At 26.9% G+C, this 21,601-nt stretch overlaps 1 protein-coding gene across 36 annotated transcripts in view; it reads right to left on the bottom strand.

Annotated features, from left to right (window-relative positions):
* Window positions 1-2,445: 2,445 nt before the first annotated feature.
* Window positions 2,446-21,601, bottom strand: part of LOC147812702 (uncharacterized) — a 33,296-nt gene continuing 14,140 nt past the window's right edge. For 12 of the 36 annotated variants that reach the window (XR_015432326.1, XR_015432327.1, XR_015432337.1 and 9 more), the window contains 3 exons: window positions 15,252-15,368; window positions 7,647-7,771; window positions 2,446-2,668 (listed from right to left, as the gene is read on the bottom strand). Coding sequence is in view for 9 of the 36 variants with exons in the window: in XM_087158583.1 (XP_087014709.1) it covers window positions 2,635-2,668; window positions 7,695-7,771 (111 nt within the window). In the remaining 27 variants the exon portion in view is untranslated. Of the gene's footprint in view, window positions 2,669-7,646; window positions 7,772-7,992; window positions 8,131-10,825; window positions 10,848-15,132; window positions 15,369-16,484; window positions 16,513-17,354; window positions 17,431-18,018; window positions 18,176-21,601 lie in introns of those variants that run through there. The other 24 variants (XM_087158583.1, XM_087158586.1, XM_087158585.1 and 21 more) reach the window with 15 other exon arrangements.

Raw genomic sequence — 21,601 nt, 5'->3', positions numbered from 1 at the left:
TCAGTTTATTTGCTCTTTTTCGACTTCTTTTGTAACATTTTGGATATACTAGCATGCATGGGGTGTTTTCTGTGTGTGAAATCCAGCAAAGAAAGCGTTATGGAATAATAATAAAAAAAGAATAAAAAAAAAATAGCTCGTGAAAGGTTCAAATTTCGAAACCCCCTAGCTCTCTTTAATATCAAGGTATAATTTTCAAACTCCGATCCTATGTAGAGGTCTATGGTCCAAACATGGCTGCCGAAGGAAAATTTTATAGGCCAAGTATGGGGGTCACAGTGGGCCCCTAAAGGTATTTTGCGAAGATGAGAGGAGAGAGGTTTTGAAGCGAAACTGTGGTAGGCTTCACGTATCACCATGGACTGGATGGTAGGCCACCAGTCAAGCAAGTTCGCTGCTGGAGGGAGGGGTCCTGGGTTCGAGTCCCAGGGACGGAGAAATTTTCATAAAATTTTTTTTTTGTTTCTTTTAAATTATATTATTTTTTAAATGTGTTTTTCGATATTCTGGAGGGTCCTGCATGTAGGAAATAATGTTTTTTTACTGGAAAAATCCAGGAAAATCAGTTTATTTGCTCTTTTTCGACTTCTTTTGTAACATTTTGGATATTCAAGCAGGCATGGGGTGTTTTCTCTGTGTGAAATCCAGCAAAGAAAGCGTAATGGAATAATAAAAGAAATGAATAAAAAAATAAAATGGCTCGAGAAATATTCAAATTTCGAAACCCCCTAGCTCCCTTTAACATGAAGGTATAATTTACAAACTCCGACCCTAAGTAGGGGTCTATGGTCCAAACATGGTTCCTAAGAGAATTTTTATAGGCCAATTAGGTAGGTCACAGTGGGCCCCTAAAGGTATATTGCGAAGATGAGAGGAGACAGCTCTTGAAGCGAAACTGTGGTAGGCTTCACGTATCACCGTGAACTGGATGGTAGGCCAGCAGTCAAGCAAGTTCGCTGCTGGATGGAGGGGTCCTGGGTTCAAATACCAGGGACGGACGAATTTTTAAAAACTTTTCTTTTTTTGCTTCTTTTAAATTATATTATTTTTTTAATGTGTTTTTCGATATTCTGGAGGGTCCTGCATGTAGGAAATAAATTTTTTTATTGGGAAAAAATTGGCCCGATATCACACCTTAATAGTGACCTATAATATTTTAATTGGACCACGTATTGTATTACCGGGGTAATAGTGTACCCTATCAGAGGAAATAATTAGAGACCTCATAGTGGTACACAATGTGGCCCTGTAGTTTACTATGTATGCATATCCAAAATAGTGTGTTCAATTGCTTTAAAATGTGGAAATTCGTCTTCTAATAATCTTTAAAACGAGCCGATACGAAGTCATTTTCAATATAAACGCAAGAGCCCATATCAGACCTTAATATTGACCCATAATATTTTAATTGAATCACATATTATATTCAGTTTATTGAGTTTACTAGTATCAGTTTACTATATTCAGTTTATTGAGGGTTACTAGAGGTCATAGACCTAGTTACCCCTAATTGACAGCCGCAAATCTAATTATTTTTATTTAATCTTATGAAGAATATTAATTCAATTAATTAACAATTAGCTAAATGAATATTTAGCTGTCTAGGTAATTAATACATATTTGAATAGATTATTAATAAATGAACTAACAAAATTTTTTAATGTATTTTTTACATTTAAATTATTTTTTGTAAAAAAAAGTATTTTTTACACAGTGCAATCCATTAGTCTAGAATATGTGCCAAGCATAAGCTATGTTTCCACTTATTAATACATTTTCAAACTAGGTAATTTTTCTAATAATAATCTCTAATAATTTTTCCTTTACTGTGCTGTACTACTTAAAAGCAGAGTAATAAAATTGCTGTCCAAATTTATAAAAATAATGTATCTCACAAGTAATTGTGCAAATTTTAACTTGTAGTCCATATATATGTATATAAATTATAAAACATAATAAATATATAATAAAGCTAATAATATAGAGCTTTAAAATGAAAGCTGTGTGTTTTTAAGTTATACTATTGTATCCTATACAGAAATAAATACAACCTACAGCTGATAATATTAAGAAGCTGCCTACAGATGATGATTTAGTGCGGTATTGATCATGAAGTCGTGTTCTGCTGATTATATTAAGTCTTGCAGCAAATTTTGCAAAAAATAAGTGTATTGTACAAAAATGTACAAATGTAGCCAGCTGCTAATATAATCCAATACAGAAATAAATACAACCTACAGCTGATAATATTAAGAAGCTGCCTACAGATGATGATTTAGTGCGGTATTGATCATGAAGTCGTGTTCTGCTGATTATATTAAGTCTTGCAGCAAATTTTGCAAAAAATAAGTGTATTGTACAAAAATGTACAAATGTAGCCATCTGCTAATATAATGTAATAAATTGAATGTACCCTGGAATTAGCTAAATACATAATTAACACAGTTTATTTCATACATTTTATTTAAATACAAAGACATATCTATAAACAACACAAAAATTACACAAATTTCTATTTATATTTCATATTCAATATAAAAATAATAAGGACAACAGAGAATTCAAATATTTTTGTCCACATAGAATCACTTGGGCTTAACAATAGAAGAGTTCTGAAGAACTTCAATAAATCAACTACAACAAACAATGCTTGACATTATTCAAAATCCTGAAAGAGAGGATAAAATAAAAATTATGCAAATCATAGATTTTAAGCAACATAAGTATTTTTGTGAAAATGGGCTTTTAAAACCAAAATTTTATCTTGAAAAGTTCTTGCATACGTCATTTCATCAATACATTTTGATTCATTAAAATACCTATTGTAACACCATGCAGATATACACCTGCCTTATAATTTAGAAAGATTTTGAACATAAAAATCCTTTTTGAATGAAATTATCGAATAGTGAAACACAAACCCATTAAGATTGACACCTAGTACATGAAAATCTGGCTGTTAAATTAAAAGTTATTCAGGGTGCTCACTTTTTTTATTTTGTGCACACCTTTTATCAGAAAATATTTAATTAATTTTCAAAAACTTACTGTTTTTTTTTCCTTCTTTATTTTATGGTGCTCAATTTTATTGCTTTTAATATTAAAAATGATTATGAAGATTGATAAAATGATTATTCTAATGTAAATTATTGTTTCAAAGAAAGGTATAGAAGAAAAATTACTTTTAAATATATACAACTTACATACTGATACGAATTTATCAATCATATTTCCTTTTCGCTTTACTTTCATGATTAAATTTTTAATTGTATTCCTTTGACAAAAAAAATTTCAAAATTTACAATATTTTTCGAATTAAAATATACATCAAAACGATAATATGTAATAAAATTGAAACCAGTTCAGCAATAAATGAAAAAATTTTGCTCAAAATTTGCTAGTTGAAAAAGCAGATAATTTTCCAATACTCTAATAACTTTATATTTTAATAAATTTTTAAATTACTTCAACGGTGATGCTTTCTGAAATTTATATGTTTTCCGTACATAAAAAGAAAGAGAATTAGATAAGAACAGTTGTAATTAAAAAAAAAAAAATAACTATCAATGACAGATTTGACTAAATCACAATTTCAATAATGTCTCTATGTAACTGGTATAGATGTAAGACAAAAATGGACACATAATACTACATACATATTATACATAACATTACATAAATATTATACATAACATTATTTACATCTCTGAAGAAATTTATTTTCTTCAATTTTTATTTTATTTATTTAGTTACTTTTTTAACTAAAAATTTTTGTTACATACTCCATTACCATGCCAACTACAGAGTTCTCCTTTAGAATAAAAAAAGGCAGGGTGCTTCCTCACACAAAATAGTACATTGAGTTTTGAAAGGGCTCTTACTTAACACCGTAAATATTTAACAAAATGTGTAATAGCTGAATTTGATCTTCAACGATTGTTAAATTACCCTCATATTTCAAAAAGGAATTTTCACTCATTATCAAAATGAGTTGTTTATAAAAAAAAAAAAAAAAAAAAAAAAAAAAAAAGACATGCTAAAAGAGAATCACTGTGCACACATTTTTTCAAAAAAATAAATAAATAAATATACAAAAATATTTATTGAAAAAATAATTTAAAAATCCCTTAATAAATTAATTAATCCTAACAAAGTAAATATTTATACTGGTATCAGAATCAAACCTATCTACAAAGATAATTTTAAAAGTGTGTAATTATCATTTAAACATTAAATTTTTTTAATGGAATATGAACAAAAAGACATTGTCATCAAAGGGCAGTGAGGGCGGGTGGCCCTTCCCCAGGAAGTACACTGCATACTACATGCATTTTCATTTAATACAAAAAAATTAGTTGCCATTTTCTGTATATAGGTGTAGCAGGTGCTCCATATGAGCCACTTACAATATATACTTTTCAAATTTCACTAAAAAATTTTGTAAAAATATACATGCATTAAGGGGCACAAACCAAAAGAAACAAAACTTATTGAAATCTAATGAATAATTTGGAGGATAGCTGGACTGAAAGTATTTAACCTGTTTGATTGCCAGAGGACAGAAAAGTTAAAAAACAATCAACATTTCAATATGGAATTAAATTGGTTCTGGTGTTTTTTATCTCCCCTAACTCATAAGAGAATCGTAAGATATCTATAATTTGTTTGCTTACTTAAATGTTAGTTTTGAGACTCCAAATGTGTTTAATTTTTAAACTTCTGTTTCAAGAAAACTTTTTTTTTTGAAAAGGTGAATTTTGCCTTAAATAAAAAGATTTCCTTCTATTTACGAATAAATAAATAAGTGAAATGTAGGTGTTATTAACACTGCTTTTTAATTATGATAAATTAAATTTACCTACACATTTAATTAATTTTTTTAAGAATTTTTAACTTTTATGAGACATTTCACATGCTTAGACTAAAAATAGGTTTTCTTATCGGAAAAAAATTGTTCTGCCAAATAATATCTTTGAAGGCATTCAATACTGTACATGTTAGTTTCAAGATGCTTCAAATCGGTACTTTATCATAACTTTTATTTCTCTAACATAAACTCAATTAAAATTTTATTGTGCTTAATATGAAAAAAATATTTTACAAACATGAATATAAAATTTGGAAATATAACTTTTTTTTCATTGAATAGGGAAGAGAACTATGAAAATGAAAAACCATTATTAAAATATAAAACAACATACTCTCACTTCTGCACCAGATCTTTTATGTGCCTTTTGCACATATACAAAACTTTTCAAAGGATAATTATATAGGAAAATAATGTTAATTATAATTTGTTTATGTGTGGTTCAGAAAATAAATATTTCAATTATGCGGACAATTTTTTAAAAAAATAGACAAAAATTTTAATTTGTTCTCTTTAAATAGGAAAAAAATAACCACATTTTTTTTTAGAAAAAAGTGTTTACATTTAAATTAAAGCAAATGAACAATTTTCCTAACAGATAAAATGAAATATGCTACTGGATCTAGTGAAATAGTTCATTTTTCTTCCCCTTGTGACTTTTCATGCTTATTGTTTCTAGGAAGACATTTTTTCTATGAACTTGAATAAGGTGTCTCATCTGTACAACAACCATATTGAAACCACTATATATATACCACCCATATGCTTTGAAAATTTATCATGTACAGTTTTTTTCCCACCACTGATTAAAACATTAGTTTTTGGTAAATGACTGTTATAGCGATTACTATTATTCAGTTTCAGAGAAAACAGAGATGGCGAAAAAGTTTCTCAAAGTCATAAAAAAGAGTTAGAAGGATTAGCCACTACTCATAACTATTTATAGTTTAATTCAGCTATTGAAACTTTTCTTATTTGTATAAACTTACTGTTTCTGAAATCTTATGCACTTTCTCTCTTGGTCCCAAAGACTGGTGCAGAAGTGAGCATTTACGGTATTCTATTAATGAATTCTCTGAATATATTAAAGTGCCCCTAATCCTTCTTTAAAATCATAATTAAAATAATAAATAAAATTTCTCAAAATAATATTAAATTGCTTATGCACATCAAAGATTCTGAAGACGATAAAAACTATAAGTTAAATAGTTAATCATTGACTAATGAATTTAAAAATTAGTCTGTATCAGTGGAATTGGTTGATAACAGTTGTTTTTCTTAATTTAATTGATTTAAAATAGAACAGTTTCACATAAAAGCTGTTTTATAAATTTACAATTGATTTTGAAGAAAACTCTTCCAATTGATTATAATTAAATATTTATCTTTTATATATGGTATGCCACCTATTACAATCATCATTAAAAATTTGCATTTAAACCCTGCTGCAGTAAGATTGACAGGCAAACAACAAACATTTTGCTCCAACCAACAGATTATGTAAACAAAATAAGAAAATTATCAAGAAATAAAGCTGCCAAATTTTTTCGTTAAGCTCTGTTTCAGACTACTTGTAAATTTACTTTTAAATTAGAGTTCAATGCAATAAAAGAACATTGTGTGTAACAAACTAGTCATTATATCAGTCTATCACTTTTATATAAAACTCAATATAAGGATTTGATGTTTAGTGTAACGAAAAAAAGTTTTTAGGGACAAAATGACTATAAACTTAGCTTTCAGTGATTTGTTTGGAAGTAATCATAACTTGTTTTGTCAATAGAGTAAGAGCTGAATTTGGAGCATTTCAGTTACTTGGTAAGCTAAGTCGACAAGCACAGAGCTACAGTACAGATTTTAGTACTCTAACTAGTCGGAAAGTAATATTAATTTCAATCGCAAGTTACGATTGTTACAAACATAAAAGCGATAAACCAATTAAGAATAATAGATGCAGTAAGTAATAAGAAAACTTACAAAAATTCACGGAGGACTGGCACAGACTTTCCAACATTTAAAGAGTAAGAAAAAAAATAGTTTTCATACGGTATTGAGCAATATTTTGCATTTACTATAAAAACGCTTTAAAATTGTATGTTTTTTATGTAAATATTAACTTGAGATCTACAACAACAACAAAAAAAAAATTTCACCTAACTTTCAGCAAAAATTTAAAAAGCATTACACAATGGTAACACAGAAAATTTGAATAAAATTGTTTAGAAATCAGAATGAGAAAAATAACTTGTAGGTCAGGAAACTTTTTAAACAGAATTGTCAACAATAAAACAACAAAATTTTATAAGTTTGACTCTAGGATCACAAAATATAAGGTAAGCATTGAAAATCTTTCAAATAGTTAATTGAAAAATTTTAATTTCCACTAAAAGATTCTGCGCAAAAAATGACTATAAATTTAGCTTTCAGTGATTTCGAAGCAATTATAACTTAATGTTTTTAGTTAAATTAGCATTCTTTGTTTTGTCAATATTTTTTATGCAAAGGGTCAGATGAGGATAAGGTCCACTATACATAGGGCAACTTAGTTAAAATCTTTAATGTAAAAATTAACTGAAAATGTGTCATAAAACAATAAAGAATATAAAAAGTTTGTTACTTCAAAAAAAAGTGGTTGCTTTTCTTTGCTATTAAAATTAATGATTAATATCTTTTAGAATGTATGAATTAATCAAGTACAAAAAATTTTTTAAAAAATTAGGACGAGAGAAGGCCTTTAGAATTAAAAAAAAAAAAAAAAACAGACAAATAAATAACTTACTTCTGACTCTGGCTGGAGGTGTGGATACAGAGGAAGACGTTGACTTACAGGATGAACTGGTAGAAGACAGAAGAGAAGATGAAGAGTTGGGATTCAAATCCTGGGAGCGAATCAGTGCCGATCACCTGCCGAGAAACATAAGATAATGAATGACAGATACATAAAAATAGAAATTTAAACAAAAAATAAATATAACTTTCAAAAGTAAAAAACTTTTGGATAAAACATATTTCTTGAGAATCCCACTATATTATGTTCTTTTAGTTTTATTACCAGGCAGTGAAACATTTTTAACAGCAATTTTTGAAGTGTCTGGTAAGACTAATTTTTATATAAAAATTTTAACCTTTTGCCGGCCTTTTATCAGCCACCAAAGCTTTATCCAATGCTTCGCACAGCACTCAAACCAAGAAAGAACTGTTCATAGGCCTTGGAGATAAAATTTAACATGAAATTTGTATTTAAATGTAGTAGTGTTTTTTCTACCTTAAGACAAGAAACTCAACTAATATCAAGGAAGAGGAATAAAATTGGAATAGCTATCAAGTTGTAAAATAAAAAACACATAAAATGCTACCATTAAAGTTTATTAAATTTATCCGACAAAGCAATTAAAAAATAATTAAATATTAATGTACTAGAAATTAACTTTCTTTTTTTTTAACAATTAGATCTATAAGCTAACAAATATCACTGCTGATGTCATTTGTAAAATATTTGAAAATATGAATTATCAAAAGTTAAATTTAAAACAATGTGTTATGCTTAATCAAGCAGAAAATTCCATTTTTTTTTTGCTCATTCTGCTTGAACAGTTTGGCATATACTGTTTGAACAATGACAGTGACCTTCTTCGTGCTCCAGATTATTGATATGTCAAATGTCATTGCTTTCGGACGGCTGATTTATGAATCTCATTCATTGTAGGCATTCATTTATATATATATATATAGAATTTCTTTGTCTAGTGATATTAATTATAAGGATCAGACCATAGCTAATGAAATTTAAAATTGCTTTCATATTTGGAAAAATAAGTACTTACATAATATTAACTTGTATAATCACAAAACTAGAGAACTAGTAAAACTAGGGATCTAGGAACATTCTTTCAAAATAGGTGAATCGTATTTTAAAACAAAACGCGGATATTTTAAGTTAGCTTTCCTACTATCTTAAATTTACAGAAGAAGTCAGAGTGGTGCAAAACTTAAATTTTGCTGTCTAGACAAAGGAGGTATTGTTTCAGATGAATTTGTTCATGTTAAATCGAAAAATAGAAATCAAATCCCAATCAATAGAACTAAAAGTTAATGTGGTTTAATGAAAAAACAATGCAAATTTAGACTTATAAATATTTAAGCATCTGACATTGCTGCCTGAGCAAGTTAGGTATTGTCTCGTACGTTACATTTAGTTTAAATTGAACACGATCAAAAGAAAATAATTAAAATAGTTGCTCTAAATCCAAACCAAGTTGTTAGAGTAAGACCAAAATTTGAAGATATTCAAAAAGTTCATGATGAAATAAAAAAGAAGAAAGAAACATTTTCGCAAAAGAAACCCAGACAGTCCAAAATGTGTTTAGCAGAAGACAAGAGTTTTAGAGGCTTTATGTTTTGATTTACACTTTTTATCGCAGCCTAGAGAAGTGATTTTGAAAATCAAAAAAGACACTATCCAAAATAAAAATTTTAAAATTTAGAATAAAAAATACAATTTTACCTATTTGTGTGTTTAAAATTGCTATTTAAACACGTGAAATATTATTATCCGCATATATTATTTTATTCTGAATGTGATTTTAAAAAAAAAGCCAAAAATACAAAACTAGAAGTTTTACCTGTAAAAACTTTTAAATTACCCTTTAAATAAAAAAAATTAATATTTATGAGGCATTGCTATCAAATATTTAGTTGAATTCAGAATGCTTCATAGTTTGGAAGTTATAAGGGTTTTAATGTCCAAATAGGTTTAACTCATTATCTATACCTTTTATATATGATAACTCTTAAAACTATTAAATTTTTTATCCCATTTATTTCGGTTTTGATTTAATTCTATAAGGCATAAAAAATTATTAAGCCATACTTAATGTGTTAGATAATGTTTAAATTCCATCCACACCTTCCAGCTTAACGTTATTCAACTTTTTATGACTAAGATAACGTTTCTTTCTAATAAAACATTTTTCGTTGTTGTTTGGTTTTTACTGCATTTTTTTTTAGCAATCTTTACAGTACTATGATCATTTTAAGTACTCAAAGAGCTTTTCTTTTGCGTTCTTTCAAATGCACAAATTTTTCAAAATTATTATCATCATCATTACTTTTTCCCACATCTTGTACTGCTGTCAAGATAGGAAAGCAAATCTTCAGTTGGCATTAAAAGTAATATGATCATGTAGTACATAGATATTTTACAATACATAGACACTCTAACAGCTGCAGACACCTTTAAATAGCTGTATAGTTGTTTGAAAACAAAAGTTAAAAGAGTGCACAGGGACTTGAACTTTACTTAGCACCATGCATATATACTGTATTAAGCTATTGCTTTATCAGAGTGGCCATACAAATCAGATTTCAAATTTCCCTGATTTTTCCAGGTTTTCCAGATAAAAATCTTAAAATTTCCAGGTTTTTGTTTCTTGTTTCTTATTAAGTGTAGGATGTGTACAAGAAAAGTGTCTATATTACAAAACATTTTATTCAAAATGTTATTTTTTAAACATATCATCTTGAAAAACATAATTTATTTTGATAGTTTGGCAAGATTTTTTTTTTTTTTAATGTTTTGGTACGAAATTTTGAATCAAAAATCATACATTGACCAACATAAGAGTAAAATTAAATATTAATATATAGTTAGTTCTTAAAAAAATCTTTTATTTAAAATTCAAATATACTATTAAAGGTTAAAATGAAATAGAAAAAAATTAGGATTAATGCAACAATTGGTCGACAAACATTGCTGTTAGCGATTGAAAAAAAAATGTGTGATTGGTTGGTTTGCTGAGAAAAAATAATTCGCAGATTTCTTTGAATGGGAGTAGAAAAGCTTTCAGAAAAAGAGTGCAATATAAAATCTATTATTATTCAATTATAACCAGCTAATTTTTGGAGAATTTTATAAAGTTGAGAATACAAAGACATTTTGTCAAAATAAAAAAAAATTACCACCAAAGCATCGGAACAAACTTGAGTCATAAATGGATTCAGCTCAAGGGCAGAATTTAAAAACAGAAACTAATTCCTAATCCCTTCTTCCACCTCCACCAGAATCTTTCCTACATTGCACAGTCCCGTAGCTGTCAAAGGTTTCCACATTCGTTTAGCAACCGCTGGAGAATTTTATTTGGCATTCTAGTTTAACAAATTTTGATGTAAGCAAAGTATCGCTAAGTTGATGATATTTAAACTGTTTACATTTAAATATAAAAAAAGTGGGTATAATGGATGAAATAATTTAAATTAAGAAAATTAGTAAATAATTTAAATTAGTGAAATTGAAAAAATTAATCAAAGAAAAAATTTCCAGTTTTTCTTTAAAATTCCCTGATTTTTCCAGGTTTTATCCAGTATAAAGAAATTCCCTGATAATTCCAGGTTTTCAAGGTTTTCCAGGTGGGTGGCCACCCTGTTTATATAGAAACTCCCCTGATTTTGATGTACTTTAATTAAAATAATAAACATATGTAACATACATGAATATGAAAAATAAAAATAACCTATCATTCAAATGGTTTTATAATATCTGACATAAATCCCTACAGAATAAAAACTATCCACTTAAGTTAGTGTTTGAATACCGATATTTAAAGTCTAACAAAAAGTTTTTCTAATAAAAATTTAGGGTCAGTCAATGTTCAAACAAAAACTTGGTGGCTCTGCTTACAAACTCCCACGATTGTACTACATTCTTTTCTTTTAAAGGTTGATCTTTTCGCAAAATAAACTTATTTTAAGAGTAAAATAAGTTATTGTAATTTTATATTGGAGCATTTTCTTAATATTATATATAAAATAATATGAACGATTATCTTGACTTTAAAATAATAGACTGCACCAGAGAAAAAATAAATTTAAACATAGGGAAACAGAATATGTGATACAATAGAGCAGGGGTCCCCAACCCTATGCCCGCGGGCACCATGGCGCCCGTCGATCGGTCTAGGTGCGCCCACTGCTTGTGCCGAACCATAAAATGCCATGCAAATTTTATGCTATGCGAATACATAAGTACACTATCTCAGTAAAGGCAAAGTACTTGATAGATTTTTACATTTAGTTGAAGAAATAAAAAATTACCTTGTAGCCAAAAATCTAATATTTTTAGAACCAAGAGATACTAATACTAATTATATTCCTGTGTCAAATTAATTTTTGAAATTAAATTTTTGTGCATTATAAGTAGTTTGGATTATTACCTATGTCTATCAACTATAAATTTATCTTGAAAAAATAAATGGTGCCCGCCATTCGACCGATATTCTGGTATTTGCTCTTTGGTATAAAAAGGTTGGGGACCCCTGCAATAGAGGTTTTGTAGTGGGCCAACGACAAATTAAAAAAGAAAAAAAAACGACACATTCTGGAACAGCAAACATATGAAAGGCTAATTTTAAAATAGACCTACGGTAAACTAAGAAACATATAATTTGGTCTATTTAAATGTATTAAAGGTTTTCAAAAAAGAATAATAAAATATACTCTTTTTATTTTCCAAATTACTTAAAAACAGAAAGTACATAGCAGTAGCTGATATATTTCAACACACTTTATTAATGGAACATAGGACGATTCTTAAAATGTTTGAGATCAAATATGTACAACTCTATAATGAAAGTATAAGAATAATTCAAGTTTGTATCAGATAAAAATAAACCATTTAATTTTTAAGCGTTATATAACGCATATATGCAAACAATATTTTTGAAAGGAATTTATTTAAAAACATACAAATTCACTAACTTAAAATTTGCTCATTTTTTAATAAAATGATTTATTGTTAAATATCAAAGCATTAGAATATTCAATTTCTTATAAAATTAATTCATGGTCTAACTTATAGTAAATAGAAGTAATTATTTTAATGGTAGTTAATAGAAGCAAATATTTTAATAGTGGCTGAAACCTAAGCAGAATATAAATACTTTAATTGTGGCTGAAACCTAGGCAGAATATTGGGGGGGGGGGGGACCTAAAATAGATTCAGCGTATTCATAAATTTATATTTCAATCTCGTGTTTTCTACAGCAAACTATATAAGACAAACTGAACAATTACTTACAAGAATGTGATGATGCAAATTATAATTGAAAAAATGGTTTTCATGAATTAAATTTTTTTTAAATAAGTATGTATGATATACATTTTGTAGGATGCATAATAAGAAAGGGAAGTTATTTTGATTTTAGAGGCATTATTAGGTTAAATTACTAATATTAGTAACTATACTAAATTTAACTAATTTTATTTGAAATTAATCCCTTAGAACACAAATTTTTTGAAAAAAAAATCTTTTTTTTTTATGTAAAAAAACTCTTTAGAACATTGTCAACTTTTCTTTTGGTGGACAATTTTGATATACTGCGCTTTTGTTCCATGGAAAAAGGCTATATTTTATTCTTGAATAAATAAGTGTTATAGCGTACAATCCTATGTAAATAATAAATATCAATAAAACCTTTTCTTTTCTTAGCTTTCACATTGTTATTTTCAACTCTCGATTATATTTGAGTGCCAAAAATTTAGCAGCATAAAATATAACGGCGCTTGAATTATCTCAAATGTGCATAGTTAGGCCTGTTTAGTGTGCTTGAATTAACTCGAGCGCACAAGTTATGGGGTTAAGGTATTTCAATGCGTTTTTGTACCAAGAAATTATGCAGAGTTTGAAATTAGGATTCAATATTGTCCATTTTTCAGGTACTGAGAGAATATTTCTTAAGATTTTAGGAGACAAATTATATTTTAATTCTTTAGCTTTAATCACAATTTTTTAAATAAAGATTTAAGCACTAGCAAGCTTATTAATAATTACAATCACAATTAATAAATAAATATTCAAAATGATTTTGAGGCAGTAGAATAAAAAAATAATTCAATATTTATGCTGCTTAAATATAAGATTTAAAGTATCCCTGTAATTTAGCTTTGTTAAACACATTTATTTAAATGTATTACATTACAATTTCATAAAAATGTCATATTGACATATTGAAAAAATAGTTAGTATGCTTATAAAATAATGAAAACTAAGTAACAGGATTCAAAATGATAGAAATTTTTCTTTAAAAAAATTCTATTAAAAACAAAATAAATAAATTTGAAAAAATCTTAGTAGAAGGGATTAAATCTTGTTTGTATTGATGCTTTATAATGTTCAAGAAAACCATGTTTCAATCCTAGCATTATCAAATTCATAGATGTCAGAAATCGAAGGTATAGGTAAAGGGTCCTTTAACTCAATTCTTTTCTTTAACTTTTCCATGCTAAAATAACATTATTTCTTCTAAAATAACATAACATTCTATTATAAATTGGAAACCGGTAATATGAACTTTTGTTTTTTTTATTTACTTCTAAGAAAACAACTTTAGTATTCAACATTTAAAAGACATTTCATTTTGGAAAAAAAAAAAAAAACTATTAAGCAAGACAAAAAAAAGAACTGTAATAGAACTTTAAAAATTTTTATTCATTCATATTTCAAAAAAAAATAAATAAATGTGCATTAGGTATAAGTAAAAATGTTAATTGTCTATATATATATTATGCAATAATTGATGTATGTATCTTTTTTTAAGTAAGCGTCAATTGAGGGCAATTGTATCATCAGGATGCTCGAATGTTAACATTTCCCCTTAATAGTGAGTTGTCCAGCAGGTGGCGCAGCGCCACAACTACTGTGTCTGTTTACAAATGTAAGAGAGAGATTTTTAATATGAAATGATTAGGAAGCAGCAATGTACTCGGCTGCTGAAGTAGTTTGTTTTCTTTTATTTCTTAATTAAATTTATTGTTTTATTGTTGAAATTATTCTTAACTTGACTCATCGCCACATCGAAGAGCAAACAGCGATAAAAAGTAAAAGAAGACAACAATAGCTAGTCATTGATTTGTAAACTTCAATCTATTATCAACATTAAGTTCATTATGAGATGAATTCCTAATTGTCTGGGAATAACTTTTTCATATAAGACATTTGGGTGTAATGAGATGTAAAGAGAGAACCCAGCACAAAATTGTGAGCATGTGCTTTAATGAAGAATTCTTTATAGTCATTTGTAAAAATTGTTTTGTACCAGATTACAGAGAATCTTGTGCATGATATTAAATGGAGCATATACTGGACTGAATAAAGTTCAGCAACAAATGGCACACTACATGGAATATACTATATAAAGCTTTTGTATGCAATCATAAAATACAATTTTACGAAAGTAATTGAATGAATTTTAAAAACATTTATTGAAGCGTACTTAATAAGGAGGTTGCTTAAGTTAATCTGCACATCACCTAGGTTATCTGTGGAACAATTGATTTTTAAAGTGTATATGTGATACAGAAATTTACAGATTTCATACTATTTAGAACTTACTGCAGAGGTATTCAAAGCATTTTTCATTCTCTCCCAGGTTGTTTCATGATTACTCAAGTTGATCAAGGTTTTCCAGCAGTTGAATTATTGCAAGAAGCAACACAGTGAAGATGAGTCCTACAAGTAATTAATATTATGATAAAAATATTGATAAGTATAAAAGATTTAAAGAAATCAAAATAAATTAAAATAATGCACAAGCTTCAAAGCTACAATAAAGCATTCATATTTAAGCAGATTTGAATATTTCACATTATTTCTAACATATGTTTTTTTGTAATGTTTTCTGCATTAAAGATGTTTTAATGCAAATGTATACAATTGTGTACTCTCAATGAAACTTATACAATTTGTAATATGTATATTTGTTCGGTATCATTGTTTTATGTTCGGTATTTTACTTAGTTATATCATTTAATAGCATGATTCACTGCAAGTTTACAAGGTTAATGAAAAATTTTACAGGGAAATAAAACATGATATTAAATAATTAAATATTCAAACAAATGTAACACAATTAAAAAATATCATTGAGCTTTTTGTTTGCAGTGTTCACACCCCTCTCATAAAAGTATTAAGAGAAAAAAATACAATTTCAAATGTGTTACATTTAAAATTTAACACAATTACTTTAATTAATCACAGATTTACATTTCTTTCAATAAGAGTTTAAAAATCTACCGGTTAATTAAAATTTAACTAAAATTTATTGCAAATATAGAAAATGAGACACTTTTGAAAAATGCGTAACTTTAAAGCTGTATAGAAAAAATACATATAAATTTTCAAATATTGGAGTGTTGTCAATAAAAAAAAGAACATTCTTAGTGAATAGAAAAAGGAATAGCAAATCTTAAAACATTATTAGAAATCAATCCAGTAAAGTTCTTATATAAAGAATCTGGTAAAAATTATTTACACCCAAAACTACGGTTCTATAATCATCCAAATACTATGTAATTTTTTAAAAATCATATTAAGAAGAATATATTAACTTTTAAATTACAAAATAGCAAATGAAGAAATATCAAATTAATAACTATTTCAAAACTAAAGGATAAATAAAACTCTTCAAAACACACATCAGCAATTTCATTTTCTAAGTTGACTCTTGTTAAATTATTTTAGAAACAAATTGGAAAAAATATTCCATTTGATTGAAATATTTATTATTAACAAATTATTGCCAAAATAATGGAAGTGAACAAGATTTAAATAAATAAGTTTACTTACAATATAAAATAAAAACTTTCAGCAACATCTAAAGAATAAATTAATTTTCAAAATAAAATTAAAAGCTTTTATCTACTCAAACTGTAAGAAATTTTTAAAAAAAATTCTAAATAATAAAAGAAAAGAAAAAAAAGAAATGCAAACGGCAGTATTGAATTATTAATCCAATGTATTAATATATATATATACACACACACAAAAAATACATAAAAAATAAAACAGTCTAATCTAAAAATATTTAAATAATTAGAAAAAAATAATAATAATAACATCTAATAATAAAAACACATCTTGAATTTGCAAAAAACTATGTGATGGTTCCTAGAATATCTTTAGAATATCTTTTTAAGAAAAACAAAAAATCATAGTTTGAGCTTGCAAGCAATCTTTTAGACACATAATCAATATATGAAATACTGATTAATCTAATTCTATTCAAAGAGGGTTAAATATTTTAGGGATTGCTTGCAATTTCAATTGGGATTTTTGGTATCACCCTTGAAGAGTAGGCTTACACCAAAATATTATTGTTTAGTAATCAATGCAAAAAAAAAAGTTTGTTTCTAGCAAGGGCAGAACACATCTTGAAAACTCCAATTAAAACAAAGTTAAGCTTAAATTAAAGAACATGTAGCAAAGATAGGGATCAAATTAAACAAGCGATTAAATTTCAGATTAGCTGGGACACGCTATTGGTCGAAAATGACATCACAATTTGTGAGAAAGGAGATGGTATGTATTGCCTGATGCGATTTTGAAAAAGTGCTGAAATTTTTTCATTAAAACAAGTTATTTCTATAATTTTCTTTATTTTTATTTAATAATTTATAATTGATTTTATTTCAATTTCAAGATATATAACTTCATTACTTTTACACTGTGGTGTGACCGTTAAGTTGTTCACCTTCTACCAGAGAGATTCAGAGTTAAATTCAAATTTCCTCAGCTAAAAAGATTAATAACTATTTAATAAGTCTTATTTCATTTATAAATTATAATTCTTTTAATCAAAATTAATTCTTTTCAAAAAATTAAATTTTAAAATAAAAAATTAATAGATGTTTCATATTTATTTTTTAATTGTGGATTATTCTTCATGGGTTATTCTTCATTAATACATGGATTATTCTTCAACTTATTATAAAATTTTAATGTGAATTTTAAAATATTGTGGTTACAAAATAGTTTAAGCATTTTTTTACTGAATTTTGAAAGAAATTTTTTTTTTAAAACTTAAATTTTAAATCACAAGTTTCAAGATATCACAGCACGCGAATAAGTCATCTGGGGAGAGACCGCTTTCATGCCTTTGGCCCTTCTCTATTCCCTCTCCTCTTCTTTTCAGTCGTATAGGAATGTACTACGATATTTTTCCATTACTTAATATTTTTTCTTTTTATTTAATAAAAATATTTTTGAAAATTTCCATGATGCCTTTCTTTAGAACTATGTTTAATGTAATTTTCAGTTCCACATAGTTTTCAAACTTAAAAGACTTTAATCTATTTACAAATCAAGAGAGAAACTAACGTACTTTCTTACTCTATGACTCTCCACACGCTAATGGGGAAAGCATGCGAAGTGTTGCCATAGGTAGTGAGTTCTGCTCAACGCCACCTGCAACCCATTTCGATCACCAATAGCTACTGATATTTTTTTGTTCTTAAAATAATTTCTAAATTGAATAAAACATTACATAGCTGCAAACATTTCTAGAAAAAAAAGTTAGAGATAATAAATATTCTATTCAAACCCAAACATTTCAGCAAAAAGGGAAAGTCTAAACGAACCAAAATTTACCCCTCTCAAATTCAATCCCACTCAATTTTCAAAATTAATAAATAAATAAGTTTAAAAAAAATAATAACAATGATTTTAGGATTTTTCAATCACTTTGAAGGACCTACTCAATAACAGTTAGTATGCTAAAATACATATCCACTAGATTTTATAACATTGGAGTATAGATTAATTGTATCAATTTTACATTGTTTAATAGTTCTGGCAATTTTTAAATATGTGTTGCTCATATCTACTAATGCAAATGAATTAACAGTTGCATTGTGGTTTAATTAACAAAATACCTCGAATTGACATTAGCATACATGCAAACTTTTAAAGACTAGAACTGGTAAGACTATCCATTAAAAATTTATGAAGCATATAAGAATTTGATAACTAATATTTAGCATATCTGTTTCAATTTTAAAAACACAACACCTCAGAATATCAGTAAAGTATTTTGGGCACAATAAAATCCTTTGTAGTACAATATTTTGACAGATAACATACTTAAGATTTACAAAACTATAGTTTCCTTAATATAAATCATAAATTGCAAATTTTTTTATTATAATTCACTATGACTAGTTTTTTAAAACGTGTTTATATAAAGTGCAATATGTTGCCCATAGATATAATGACATGAAACATGAAGCAAGTCTTAAAGATGACGTAAATGATGTACAAGATATGACTTGCAAATTGAAATGCAACGTATGTTCCGTAAATCGAAGTATATATGAATAGCAAACAATAAAGTTTGAAAAATGCACAAAGTAACAAGTCATAAATAGCAATGAGTGATTAATAAATCACCAAAATGCAAACTTTGTCACATGATTCTTTGATTACTTCAATGCAAAACACAACACATTATTTGGTAATGATTTTTATGTAAAAAATGATACATAATCTAATAATCATTAAATGCAAAAGGAGATTCATATATCACTTTGATAAAAATTGCAAACAGTAATTTTTAAATCCCATTAATGCTATTTGCAATAGGCAAATTTTAAATCCTTCAAACACGAATCTCAGTGTGTGATTCGTAAATCACTTGTATAAGAATCGTGATGCTTGATTCGGAAAACACTTAATAGCATGTAATACTCAGTATGATTCAGGAAGCATTTCAATGCAGACTCTGATGAGTTATTTACAAATCACCATAATGAGGCACATCATTTGTAAATCACTTTCATATTAAACACTATGCTTAATTCTTTATTCACGGAATATTTACCTATGAGGGATAAAAAAATAATGTATAAAACTGAATATAAAATGATAAAAAAGTGAAATGAAGCTAACGCAGTGACTACATTTAAACTTCGAAAAAACACCGCATACCGAGCGGCAACTATAAAGCTATGTACAGAAATGAAAATTGCTTGCTAAAAATTCTAGCTTACTAAATATCAAAGTGAAAAATAATCTAGCAAGAAAAAGCCAAAGGGAAAAATTATGTATAAGGAATACATAATTTGACCTTCAAGAATTTACTCATTGTAGCTTTTTAAAAATTATGTTGGTGCAAATTTTTTTACCATTTCATATTTGATAGCTATATAGATTAAATACATCACAAATTATCAGATTTTCTGAATTGGAATAAAACTTCAATTTTCACACGTTAGCAAATAAAATAAAAAGTTTCAAAAACCACACATTTTAAAATTAGTGCATGCTATGCATGGTTAAAACAGGTCTATTATTAGACATGGTTTCGCTAATTACTTCCTTTACACTTTTCCCACACCCTACTTGTATTTTGATATCCAATCACAGGAGAGGGGTAAATAAGGATAAGGGTCTTTTCCAAAATTTAAATCAGACTCTCATTTAACTGACCTAGAACTATTTTTATAGTAAAAAAAAATGGCAAAGAAAAGAGGAGTATTTTTTTAAATTTCATATGAACTTGATATAAAATTTGATTTATATAAAATTAATATCTTTATATTTAATTAATATATTAGAATTTTATCCTTAAATTAAATTAGTACAGTAAAAATCAAAGTGAAAACCAGGGGCTGATGTAACATCTTGACACATGGAAAAAGGTTTGCAATTTACTTAATTATGCTGATAAGGTGTTCAAAATTGTCCAAAATATTCTTATACAATATTTGAAAGGCCTCTAGTTTAAAGCAATCATAATGTGATAATAGTAAGGAAAAGCATTAACTGATTTGACCAAACAATGTAAAAGGATAAATAAAATGGAAATAAACAAGGTTTAGCACTTAGAACACTATTAGAAACTACATAATTTGGAAATGAAGACAATATAACTCTATAATATATAATATTACATTATAATAAATAGGTAATTATAAAATTTTTTATTTTAAATTGATACAACAACAGGAAACTTTTAAAAATATTAATGACATAACATAACTAATAATTCAAAGATACAAAAGAGTTGAAAGAGCTTCAGAATTTTCTTTCGGATACAGTAAACTAAAAGTGCAACATTCTTTGTATCATTGATCGGAAAAGGCAAAATCTTATCTTCATTAAATATAATTTTTCAAGGCCATTGGAAAACATTCTAAAATGGCAACGTTTAGTTATAAGAAATTCATTAACAGTATATTTTAATACAGTGTTCTGCTTAACTGTTTTTTGAAGGGCGAACTGCCCTGCCCCCCCCCCTGATCCCAATCAATGGACACTCTTTGCTCTTTTTATAAAAATAAGACATCCTTCATTAGAAACTATGTCTTTTTATTCAGATTCTATTTTGAAAAAAATTAATTCATTGTTTAACTAATAATTATATTGGTAAAATTATGTGCTTATAGGTAAAATTCAGATTACTTATACAAACATTTACTTTGCTTGGATTATTCTCAACTAGTCAAATTTCTAATAAGTATCTTTTTTGGGGCAGGTGGAAGGGGGATATTAATTTTTATAAGTGATTTAAATTCTTTTTTTTTTAAAAATGCACCTTTAAAAGTTTATTTTCTTATAATTTTCAGTTAAAATTATTGAGAAAACCTTTCTAGTTGTTTATCAATGAATCGTTTTTTGTTAGTTCTTTTATTGAAAAAAAAAACATGCACAGAGATTGCCATTTAGCATGCCTTTAATTATTTTTATAAACTACAATTTTTCTCATATTTTGATAACAAAAAAGAATTACTTCTTGAAATATACTCATAAGATAGTATGAGATGGTAATTTAATAAATTGTCTAGGATAAAATTCAGTTATACATAATAATACACATTTTAACATTTTTGATGTGAGAGCCTTTTGAAAGCTGATAAAGCTTTTTTCAGAGAGGAAATACCCTGCCCTTATTTTATTCATGAGAAAAA

The sequence above is a fragment of the Parasteatoda tepidariorum genome, chromosome 3 (genome assembly GCF_982258835.1).
Source record: "Parasteatoda tepidariorum strain Cologne lab strain chromosome 3, Ptep-v5.0, whole genome shotgun sequence".
Taxonomy (NCBI): domain Eukaryota; kingdom Metazoa; phylum Arthropoda; class Arachnida; order Araneae; family Theridiidae; genus Parasteatoda; species Parasteatoda tepidariorum.
This window is presented reverse-complemented; position numbering and strand designations above follow the sequence as displayed.